Raw genomic sequence first — 13,054 nt, 5'->3', positions numbered from 1 at the left:
CATTATCACTGGCAATAAGAATGTCATCAAGTATGTAAATACATAATCGAAATCAGAAAATACTTAATTAATAAAGCGTTGAAAGTTTGAGCACTATTTCGAAAACCGAAAGGCATTCTTACGAATTCAAACATTCCAAAAGTGGTAGTTATTGCAGTTTTATGAATGTTTTCTTCTGCCATTGGAATTTGATGGTAAGCACGCACAAGATCATTTTTGGAAAAAAATTGTTTGTTTTTTAAATCAATTGTTAAATCGTGGATATATGGTAAAGGATACCGTTCTGGTGTAGTAATAAAATTAAGTCTTCGATAGTCTCCGAAAGGTCTCCAATCATTTGGTTCTTTTTTAGGAACGAGATGAAGTGGAGATGCAATAGGAGAATTTGAGGGTCTGCCTATACCCGTTTTAACTAAAAATTCAAATTCAGCTTTAGCAATTTTAGGTTTGATTGGATCAAGACGTCTGGGTTTCGAAAATGGTAAAATGCCTTTTGTTTCTATCATGTGAACCGTATGGTGTTTAACTTTTGTAGTATAATCTGGTTCACAGGTAGTAGACGGAAATTCATTAAGTAATTTTGAAAACTTATTTTCGACAATAGGAATTTTGAGTGAGAAAATATAAGAAAGTCCAGAAGATCCAGCAACTTTTTTGTAGTAGAATCCATTATTTCTTTGTTTTTAATATTGACAATAATTCCGAATTTTTCTAAAAAGTTTGCTCCTAAAATTGGTGTATCAATGTTCGCAATAATGAATGGAAATTCAAAATCTCTTCTTAAACCTAAATCAATTTTAAGTAGTTTTGTACCGAAAGTTTCAATTGAAGAACCGTTTGCTGCAGTCAAACTACGATCCGAATTTCTTTTGTAAATTTTAAATTTAGAAAAAGGAATATCTGATACAACTGCTCCGGTATAGATAAGAAAATTAAGTTTATTGAATTTATCAAATATGAATAGGTGACGAGTAGGTTTAATAATAGTTCCATTGTCCGTCACCGTCATAATGGATCGTTTCAGTTTAAATTTTGTTCGGAATTTGAATTATGATTTTGATAAAATTGCATGGGGGTATACATTTAAGAGCGTTATTCTTAAATTTTTTGTGATACCAACAAATAGTTGTTTGTGAATTAAAATTACGATTGTTTGAAAAATTTCTTGATCTTGAAAAATTTCGAGATTTGGATCTATTTCTATCTTTAGATCTTGAACGGATTTGTAATTGATTAATATCATATCAAATTTTATTTAAATTTTGATAAATAACCGTAGTTAATTCAGTTAAATTTTTAACGCATTGTTCTAAAATATTATATATACTCGAAACTATAGGAGGTTTGGAAGAATGAGGTTTGTTGATTAAATCAAAAAGTTTGTCAGCTAAAATAATTACTTCATCTTTATTTTGATTGTTACTAGAAGTTAAAGGGATTTGTATTTCTTGTGGCAATTTACGAATCCATAATTTGAAAAGTAATTCTTGACTTACAATGGAGTCAGTACCTATAAGTGATTTCATAAATCTGAATAATTCAGATGGTGAACGATCACCAAGTTCAGTTTTTGAAAATAATTGTTCTAATCGTTTCTCTTCACTAAGAGAAAATCTATCACATAAATTTTGTTTGATTGTATCATATTTATTGAAAAGAGGAGGAGGGTTAATAACGTCTAAAATTTTAGATATAATATCTCGTTGAAGAGTAAATAAAACATTTTGAAATTTTAAATTATCATCATTGATATTGTTAATTTCAAATTATCCTTCAATAAGTAAAAACCAGGCATTAGGAGATTCTGGACAAAATTGTGGTAATTTAATTGATTTAGTAGAAGAAATATTTGTAAAGTTATCTTGTGTTGAAGTATCTTGTGTTATATTAGAGATGTTGTTTTGTGTTGTATTAATGTTAGAATTTTGAGTTGTATTGTGAGTCATTGTGTTATTTGTATAGTTATTATTTTGATTTTCCGAATTTGTAAAATTACGGGTTCGTATATATAAAAAAAAAAATAAATAAATGAATAATTTGAAAATTAGAAAATATTTAAGAATTTTTTTGGAAAGGGAGTTAACAATTTAAATACAATATTTAATTTTATATAAAAAATAAGTAAATTTAAATAATTTATATTAAAATTTTTAAGATATAAAAATAATCTTAAAATAAATTTGAAATTTTAATTTAATATTAAAATAAAAATTGTATTTAGAAAAAGTTAAAATTACTTAAAATTTATATTTACGATTTTATTACTATGGCAGAGTTGATTGATAAATTTAAATATGCAATGGCTTTAAAATATAATGATGCTCTTATTTGTGTAGAGGACGTTAAAGATCATGAATGGTTCCAATAAACGGTACACTATATGACGATTTTGGTTGTTGAATGTTAAAATACTTCGATATACGAATGAAATGTAGGGAGAGGTTAGTGGCACTGTTTTGTAGATGAAACTTCCTGATTAGTGCTGGATCAATTTTCTACAGCTGTGGCTGTATTTGTAGCAGTGGCAGTATTGTTTTGATCTGGCATTTATTTTTAAAAAATAAGTTTTAGCGTATTTACACTTCTCGTTTTAAGTGTTTTTATACTGCGTAACTTAAAAATATGTTGCAATGTGTTGCGAAAAATCACTCAAAAATTTTATTTTTTTTTAATGACTTTCCGGTCAATTTATTTAAAGAAGTAAGTTTTGGTTAGGCTTTTTGACCTATGTATTTTAGATGCAAAATAAAAACTTTATTTCATCTTTCTACCCGACGTTTCGCTAGTCTCTATAGCTTCTTCAGGGTGATATCTGTTTATTTAGGGAAAACAACAAAAAACTTTAAAACATGTGGTAAAAACCGAAATGAAAACTAATATTACATCACATTTTTATATACACATGAATACATGATATCACAAATCGCAAATAAACACGTAACACCCTAATAAAACATTTATCACACTTACATATTTGTATTGTTTTAAATATTAAATTATTCTAAAAAATTTTATTTGTACCATTCTTTAGTGGTATCATTGTCATACTAAACTAATAAATTTGACTATAGGCGTAAAGTATAGGCAGCGGCGACGTCATCGGTATCTTCCTTTTTATTTATTGTTTTGTCTCTATTTTGTAAAATTCTTAAGCTTTCCAATGTTAGTCTGGTTTTTCCTTGTTTGTTTTTATCAAGTATTCATATATTCGCTAAATCAGCTGTATGGTCGTTTTCTGTTGTGTGCTGTGATAATGCTGTGCTTTGCTTCTTTTTCTTTATATCAGCTGTATGTTCGGTTAGTCGAACTTGTAACGCCGATGTATATTTTGTTGCAGTCTTCGTTTTCATTGCCTTTGCATGTTATTTCGTAGATTACATTGATTTGCTGTAGTTTTTCAATAGGGGTTTTTGTTCTTGTGAATATCGTCGATAATGTTTGGTTTGATTTGTAGGCTAGTGATATTTTCAATTTGTTGTTGGTGAGTGCTTTGCTAAAGTTTTCTGTGAGTTTCGGTATGTATGTTACATGAAATATTGTTTTGTTTCTGCCTCCTCTCGTGTTGATTTACTTTGTTGGCTGTTTATATCAATTAGTTTTTGTGCAGTCAGACTTTTTATTAGGGTCCTCGGATAATTGTTATATCTTAAAATTTCGTTCATTTTACTAATATTTTTGTTCCAAAATTCTTTGTAGCTTATTGTTAGCACCTTGTTAATAAAATTTTTTGCCGTATTAATTTTATATTTTATTTTTTTAAAATTATTTGCCAATTTTCTGTTGCGTTTTTAACTCTTTTATTATTTCTCTCAAAGTTTTAACAATTAATAAAGTTATTTTTGTTTAGTTCCAGCGGCTGCTGCTTTAAAGATTTTTTTTGATTCTTTCTTCTATATCACATAACGGCACTCATTTTATTCGATATTTGTTTTAATTGCTGCTCTCTTCTCACTAACGTTAACAGATGTACCGCACAAATGTTGAGGGTAGATAGATGCTGGAGTTAAAACCATAAATTGATATTAAGATTGAATGTTGTTAATTTGCACAGAAGAAACTAATTCTGAATTGAAATTGTGGTTATTTGTTAATATTGTAGATGTGCAAATGAATCAAGTTTGTTTTCGTAGTACAGAAAGAAAATGAAAGGATATTCAATTGAGAAAGTTGAAGATAATTACGTGATTAAAATATGGCACCAGCACAAAATTCATGGTAGTATTTTATCCTGTTAATTTCGGTTTTTGATTTTTATTTAAATTTTAATGGTTGTTCTTGTTGTACGAAAACGCACTGAATATAATTTTTGAAATTTATATTAAACAGTATTCAAGGATGTGATGATTCGGAGCAGGACCGTGTGCACATTTGCTGAAACCAGTAGATAGTTTGTAATTGGTTCAGGCAACTAAAACAAATTTTCTTTGGTAGCACGTCACTTAGTTGCACTTCTATTTGCGGTATTTTATTGGTCAGTAGCTCTGCGATACGTAAAGCGCCACATTCAGTAATTGTATCAAATATAGATATAGGTCCGTTGGTAGGATCGCCAATATATTTGGTAATAAACCAAACACGAAAACTCAATTAAAAATTATTTTAAAAATTAAAGTAAAGAGTACATACAAAGTAGTTAACACTATAATGAAAAGTGTTCTCGATCGTCTTGAACAAGAATTACGTATAAGATTTACATTACTAAATGACCTTAATTTTAAATTTGGATTTCCCTTAGACGTTGGAACTTTGCTAAACAAGGATAATAACGACTTAGAAAGAAATTGGAAGAACTTTGGTGAATTTTATAATACAGATTTCGGTGGAACCGAACTTTTTATCGAAATATGTGACTGCAAAATATTACTTCGCAGTAGAAAAGAAATTGAACCTAAAGTTCCGTTAGAATTAATTACTTTTATAATCTTGTATGGAGAAGATATTTTTGCAAACTTCCGTGTGGCACTTCAAATACTCAATTGCTAGCTGCGAAAGTTCATTCAGCAAATTAAAACTGATTTTAACATATTTACGATCAACGACGGGACAAGGTCTCCTAAATGACCTAACATTATTAAGTGTGGAAAAAAAATTTGAAATGGTAAATTTTGATGATATCATTGATAGCTAGATAGAAGCAAATACCTTCCTGAAAGGCAAGCACAATGTGCACATAGATATTAGTTTAACTAATGTATTATAATCATATTATTATTAATGTGCGAAGCTATAGACCTATATCCAAGCTATCCACGATTTCGAAACTTTTTGAACATGCGGTCAATGCAAAGTTGAGCTTTGCTGTTAAGTCTCTCATTTCTCCCTATCAACACGGATTCATCGCTGATATGTCAACAGTTTCTAACCTAGCTGCATTTAGTGAACACTGCATTGACTCCTTTTCAGCTGGTTCCCAGGTGGATTGCATTTGCACAGATTTTTCAAAAGCTTTCGATAGAGTATCTCATACAGCCTAATTCTAAATATTTCCTCGGAATTTTCTTCTTGCGGGTTTTTTTTATTCCCTCGGAAAAATTCCTCCAATTCTTTTCTCCTAGGTGAACAATAATTGGGGGATAGGAATTTCGAATTTTCGAGGTCGACAAACAAAACTTTTCAATTGAAATTTCATTACGCATTTCTTATTTTGTTTAAAAAATTTCAGAGTTTAATTATTGTTGCGAATTTGTTTGAAATTAAGAAATAAAATATAAACAATGCACAATATTGCATTTCATGTGGTATTTACTGAAATGAATAATGAATTGGTGCCATAGCAACATCAACAGAGGAGCATAATAAGAAGACGGCGGGATAACAAAAATCCGCCGGAGTTGCCTGCTTCCATTCAGCAAAGCAATTTTCTGGCGGCCAAGTCGAGTTGAATGCGTCTTTCGTCATATGCCAAAATCTATTTACCTAAGTCTTCTTCAAAAAAAAAAACCTTGCGCAATTTCTGGATGGCTGCATCAACCATATAAATTACATAACTTCTAAGTCATACTCCATGCTTGGTTCTGTTAGACGCAATAGCTCGAAATTTTCTGACCCCTATACTAAACTGCTCTATATCTCTTTTATCAGGTCTCATTTAGAATATGCTGCTTTTATTTGGAGACCAAGTAATCTTACAGCTATAAACAGAATTCTCGGAACATATCCCTTCGGCTCGTCTTATGATCTTAAGTTTAAAGTCTCTTGAAAGTCATAGATCCATACTTTGCTTTTCCTTCGCGTATAACATTATTAACGGGTTCATTGACTGTCCATATTTGTTGGTAAAGATTAATTTCAATGTTCAATTCTTCCGGAATTTGTATCCCTTCTTTGGTGATAACTTTAGAACCAATATGCAAATAATGCCCCCATTAAACACACTATTCGTGAGTTTAACTCGTTGAGTAGTACAGTTGCTCTGGACTTGTCGCTCCCTAGAGCTAATTTTTCATAATTTTATGTTCCGTTCTGCAAGTATAAATGGACTGTACTTAATATTTTAAGTAAAAAATATTAAATAAATAATAGTTTAAAAAAACACGCTTTTATAGCTAACCGAACTAAAAAATAGAAAATAATTTTCAATTAAAAAGAGTTTATATAACAGTAGTAGAAGGCCAAACAATCATTTGTAGTTAATCACCTCAAAATAAAATTATAAAAAAATTTAAGTTATTAACAGAATAATTTAATTCAATTTAAAAAGCGTGGGGTGCATTTGACTTTATTTCATATCTTTCCTCTCAGATAGTTGCCAGTAGAATGATTGTAACATTCAATATCAACACACCACGCTTTTTACTGTGAATTAAATTATTCAGTTAATAACTTAAATTTTTTTAAAATTTTATTTTGAGGTGGTTAACTACAAAAAAAAAAAAAAAAAATTTATTGCATAGGACTTCATTATGCGTAATGCCGCAAAATGTATTGCATAGGTGGGCATAGATGCTTAATGCTACACTATAAATGATTGTTTGACCTTCTACTACTGTGATATAAACTCTTTTTAATTGAAAATTATTTTCTATTTTTTAGTTCGGTTAGCTATAAAAGCGTGTTTTTTAGTTTTTTTAAACTATTATTTATTTTTAATTTTTTAGTTCAAGTAATTTTAAAAGTGTTAGTCGAGAGTGATGAAACCTCGAAACGCCAGCGATCCATGGATGAATCCAACCCCACGGCACCGAAAAGGGCCAAGACGCAGGGAGGCTGGACGCGGCCTTTCGCCGAAATTGCCAAGGGTCGGTAAATCATTGGCATTATAGACGATAGCAGCGAAGGTGGCAGGATCCCGAAACAACAGTGGAAGTTGATCGAGGCCGCGTTTGCTACGGTGGCCGTTAAGGTTAAGAAAGACAACCCTGGTCCACCGCCATCTTACACCGTCGCAGGGTGGTTCCAGGGCAATGCTAAGCTAATTGCCTGTGACGACGCCAGGTCGGTAAACCTCTATAGGGCCGCCATCACGCTGATAGGGGTGGTATATCCGGGCGCGCGCCTCAAGGTAGTGGAGGTGCGTGATGTCCCCTCACGACCAAGGGCTAGAGCCTGGGTTCCAGTGACGCCAACGGACCCAGCTGACATCGTGGAGCTACTCCAGGAGTACAACCCGCCACAGGTTTGGAAGTTAACCCGGATAAAACCGAGCTTGTCCTCTTCACGAGGAGTTACAAAGTACCAAATCTTACACCGCCAAGAATTGGGGGTACGTTCTTAGCGATCAAGTCAAGTATTTGGGAGTCATTCTGGATAGGAAGCTATTATGGAGTGACCATATAGTGGAGCGATCCAAGAAGGCAGCAGCAGAGCTGTTCACCTGAAAGGGGACAATAGCACCTCCTGAGGATTCTCCCCTAAGGTGAACTACTAGATTTACACAGCTATTGTGCGCCCGATTCTTCTTTATGGTACCTTGGTCTGGTGGCCTGCACTAGCTAAAAGTACCTATCTTAAAATGTTTCAAAAGATGCAACGGAGTTCGGAGGTCTGCATTACCGGGGCTCTCAGCTCCACTCCAGATTCCGTTACATACATACATGGATACATAGATACATACAGGCCAAGCTAATAAAAGCGTGTTGAAAAGGGCTCCAGTGTGCTCTTTCGTAGATGTGCCATGCATCCACTTCTATCATTAATAAAGGAATGCGTTTTTCGCATTATGTGAAAGGTTTCAAATCTATGGCCATTTGGGGTGGTCATAAGTTCAATTGACCTTATGTCCGTTAACCTTTTGTCAGCCCACCATCCCATTATTGCATTGTCATCGAGCCTTGATACGTGTGCAAAGTTTCAATCAAACTTATGGCCATTCAAAGTGGTAATAAGGCCAATTGCCCTTATGGCCGTTGACCTTAAGTCACCACACCATCATATTAATGCGTTGTCATCGAGCCTTGATACGTGTGCAAAGTTTCAATCAAACTTATGGCCATTCAAAGTGGTAATAAGGCCAATTGACCTTATGTCACCGCGCCATCACATTAATGCATTGTCATCGAGCCTTGATACGTGTGCAAAGTTTCAAATTAATCAGACTTCTAGAAACCGGTGAAAATTAAGCTGACAGATTCCGTTACATGCAGGCCAAGCTAATAAAAGCGTGTTAAAAAAAAATAGTTTGGCCCGGATGCAAGAAAACCTCACTACGCCACTGTGCTCGGAGAAAACCTTGTATGCAGTCATTCTTAGATCTTCAAGATCTACTAAAAAAATGGTATGGCTTCAAAGGTATTTTTTGTTTCACAAGTGTTATATGCGTCGCAGATCCTTTCGGAGTTGGCATAAAACATGTAAGTCTCTTCAATTTGTAGGAAAAAATGGAAGAGAAGCTCGGCCTCTAAGTTATTATTATATTATTGTATAAAATTCCACTACAATATTAATATTTAAATGAAATGTATTTTTCTCGGTTCAAACTTCCGATTTTTTCGGTAAACTTTAGTCAGAGATTGTACTAATATGTATTGCCGATTGATTTCGATATGAAAGATTTCCTCATTTATTAGGATGTGTATTTTTACATATGTACCTTTTATAAACTTTGTAGGCAGTGGATCGTTTGGAGACATTTATCTTGGAATGAGCATACAAAGTGGTGAGGAAGTCGCAGTTAAAATGGAGAGCACAAACGCGAGACATCCTCAACTTCTGTACGAAGCTAAACTCTATAGAATTTTAAGTGGAGGTGTTGGCATACCCAGGATCAGATATCACGGAAAAGAAAAAAATTTTAACACTTTGGTCATGGATCTACTTGGACCCTCTCTGGAGGATTTGTTCAATTTTTGCACACGCCATTTTACTATTAAAACGGTGCTAATGCTAGTGGATCAAATGATTGGGCGCCTTGAATACATCCACTTGAAGTGCTTTATTCACAGAGATATTAAACCCGATAACTTTCTTATGGGCATTGGACGACATTGCAATAAACTATTTTTAATTGACTTTGGACTGGCCAAAAAATATCGTGACCCAGTTTCCCGCACCCATATACCGTATCGTGAGGATAAAAATTTGACAGGAACAGCACGCTATGCTTCAATAAACGCCCATTTAGGCATTGAGCAATCTAGAAGAGATGATATGGAATCACTAGGCTATGTAATGATGTACTTCAATCGCGGAGTTTTGCCTTGGCAAGGTATGAAAGCAAATAACAAGCAACAAAAGTATGAAAAAATTTCGGAAAAGAAAATGTCTACCCCTATTGAAGTTCTTTGCAAAGGATTTCCAGCTGAATTCTCAATGTATCTGAATTATTGCCGTAGTTTGCGCTTTGAGGAACAACCTGATTACATGTATCTTCGACAGCTTTTTAGGTAAGTTGAGTAGGATAATAATGTTTCATTAATTCTCTTCCGAGTTGCGAATTAATATCACTTTAATTCTCTTTCAAAAGAGACATTCGTCGTACTGTCGTGTTCGTATTTGGCGGTAGTTCACTATAACTTAGGTCCCACTAATAATTGAGTGGTGAGTGGAAAAATATCTGTCTCAATAATCAATAGGGGTAGTGAACCGGAATTTTTTACACTAAAATTTATAATTTGATCCCAATTGTATGTATTAATGAATTAAATTACTTATTTCGTTTTGTGTTATACGTGAACATATGTAAATGTAAAACAACGCAAGGTCATTGAATCCGCTTCGGCTCGTTTCAATCCCGCTACAAGAATCCCGGAAATCCGGCCACATATTCCAGCGGAGGCTGCAACTCTAGCGAGGGAAAGTGACCTTATAAGACAGCACGACCCCGTCGACCCCCAAATAAGGAATATAAACCAACGCATCAGATTGCTTCTGGATGAACACAAGCGGGCGAAAGGGGAGGAGCACTTAAAGCAGTGTAACCTCTAGGTGTAGGTAAGCTATGGTCCACCGTAAAGTCCCTATCGAACTCGACTGACCAGAATGACAAAATATTCATCTCCTTCGGCGGTAAAGTACTGTCGGATGCGAAAAAGAGCGCGAGCGCTTTCTGCCGAGAATACGTAATGCATTCTACGGTTGACAAAACACAGCGCGTCCTCAATTACCATCATCGCCAAAGAGGATGAACATGCCATCGTTCAAGCTTAACCATCTAGAGCAGTAGGCCCAGACGGCATAGCCATGCCGATGCTTAAAAAACTTGGCAAAGAGGGATTTAATTATCTAGCGTATGTCTTCAACCTGTCCCTGTCCACCTTCGTCACCCCCGAAAAATGGAAAATGACCTATAGCCAGCCAAGAGACTTAAAGCCATTCTGCTTCCCTATTTCACTGCAAATTTGCGTCTTGCCAATCATCAGCATGGCTTTCGAAAACTACATAGCCCGCTAAACGCCACTAACACGCCGATAAATTGCGGATTAAATCAAAACTCCACCACAGAACAGTACTCGTTGGGCTAGACCTTACTGCAAGACTTGGAAGGGTCCTCCATGTCTCCAAAGGTGGAACGCAAATTACACTGGTTTACAGCCAAAATGCACCAGATACGCCATTATGAAATTCCTATGTAAAATCGGCCCCTGATTCCGAAAATCTTGGTTATTTTTAATTCTGTGGCAATGTTTTTGAGATATTTACGAATCTTTACTTGGTACTTTAATGTTTAAGTACTTTTTTGGTACTTAAGTATTAAATGGATATATTTACTTGAATGCTTATAACTCTTGTATTAGTCCATCGTTTTTGTTGAATAAAAGCTTATTTTTTTGTAATAAAACAGAGCTTAGAGAGAAAAAAAATCTGCAAAAAAATAAAAAGTTTTCGAGACCCTTCCTCGCAAAGTATAATTTTTTTTATATTTTTACAAAAAAAACTTGAAAAAATCCGTAATGATTGTTCGTAAGTGTTGTATGTACAGTTTATAGCAAATTTTATTACCTTTTAAAAGCTTCAAACAGTTTTGAAATTTCTCAATTCGTTCTAGAAATATATGTGATTAAGTGGACCCAATTTTTTTTTTTTTTTTTTTTTTTTTTTTTTGAAAAAAACGGTAATTCATAAATAACTAAAAATGTTACCATAGATTTAAAAAAAACCTTGATTTTCGGAATCAGGTGGTGATTTTACATAGGAATTTCATAATGGCGTCTCTGATGCAGAAAAAAAATTGGAATTTGTGATCCAGTGTTATCTGCCTAGTCGGCAAGCATCGGTGCAATTCAGAGACTGTGACGGACTTATTTCTGCTGAGGTATGCCCAGTCCGTCCAGGGTTCCTATAGTTGGTGGGAGAGCCTATTCCGCTTGAAATATATAAAGGAGTTCCGAAAACGTTATAAGATTTATTCAAAAAAATCAATTTCCTTAATAGCTACTCCTATTCTCTGTCCCTGTCTAGATAAGAGTAGCTGAGGTAGAACCCCTCTGCTAAGCTCTCCGTCAGTTGGAGTAGAAACCTCCTACTGAATATAAAACTTATCACTAAATGAAGTAGAAACCTTCAGGTCGTGTTCTGGTCAGTGGTAGCTAAGTGCATTGGATGCGCAAAGGGTTGGTTGCCCGGCACAATTTTATGTTTTGTGCATTTCCACTTTCCTTCCAAATGTTTGAGTGTATGTTAGGGTGACCTATATTTGAAACTTATGTGGGCGAAAAATGTAAATATTGTGCTTGCGTGCAAAAGTGCGGAAGTCTGGTTTGTCCTTCAGTTTAGTAAATAATAATTCAATATGCGACCGCATGTATTTGTTTTGACGTGTAATTCATAAAGGTATAATTCATGTCATAAAAATGTATAAATGTTAAATTCAGAGTTAAATTCAATTCTTGTATGACATGTATGTAAGAAAATGGAAAAAATAGGTATATGTTGGGAGGGTACAAAACCCTCGGTTTTGGGGTCCTCACACTCCCCCCTCACCTACCGCAGCGAAGCTTATGGTCACCATGCCGGTGCGCGTGATCCGTACGCGGAAGTAGTGTTCGCCCACACTGCCTTCATCGTCGCTGTCGTCATGGTTGTCGTTGCTGCTGTTGATGCTACCACTGGCCTCGCTGGCCATCAGGCTCAATATGTCGCTGTTGTTGTCGTTGAGGCTGCCGTTGGCCTCGCTGGCCATACGGTTTAATATTTCACTGTGTTCGTTGCTGGCGTTTCGCTGCCCTTCCCGTCGGTGGTGTGTGTGATGCCAGTCTATACTGTAAATGAAAAACTGGTGGATTTTCCTTAGGGTGTTCCCACCGTATATGGTGGAATTTTTTGTTTTGTAAAAACGTGGTATATCTTGAGCTTAGTTAAGAAGTACATTTATGTGATTATGTAGTTGTGGTTAAAGTTTACCGGGCTTTAGTGGTTGATTCGAAGTCCGGGTACTTCTTGAAATGAAATTTCTTCATGTATGATTTGATACTGTTTCGATTGGGCGTGTACGTTACTACCGATTTGAGTCGAGTTGCAGTAGAATCTCACGTAATAGTCCGTTATTCCGGAGTTGTCTCGGGGTGTGTGCTCGTTTAGGGCTGCTATAGCAAACAGTCTTCCTAGGTGTAATCTTGATCCAGGTATCGGTCCTCTGGCGATCTGTACTTGGGTTTCTCGAGCGACCTGTACCTGATTT

The 13,054-nt window shown here is 34.8% G+C and overlaps 1 protein-coding gene across 2 annotated transcripts in view; it reads left to right on the top strand.

The window, feature by feature from the left end:
* The window catches only part of CkIalpha (Casein kinase Ialpha), a 225,770-nt gene that overhangs the window by 121,381 nt on the left and 91,335 nt on the right, over window positions 1-13,054 (top strand). For both annotated transcript variants that reach the window (XM_067782176.1, XM_067782175.1), the window contains exon 3: window positions 9,047-9,821. In XM_067782176.1, coding sequence (XP_067638277.1) covers window positions 9,047-9,821 — 775 coding nt within the window. The remainder of the gene's footprint in view (window positions 1-9,046; window positions 9,822-13,054) is intronic.

This window comes from Eurosta solidaginis, chromosome 4 (assembly GCF_040869045.1).
Source record: "Eurosta solidaginis isolate ZX-2024a chromosome 4, ASM4086904v1, whole genome shotgun sequence".
Classification (NCBI taxonomy): Eukaryota; Metazoa; Arthropoda; class Insecta; order Diptera; family Tephritidae; genus Eurosta; species Eurosta solidaginis.
The sequence above is the reverse complement of the archived record's forward strand: the minus strand, read 5'-3'. Positions and strand labels throughout refer to the sequence as shown.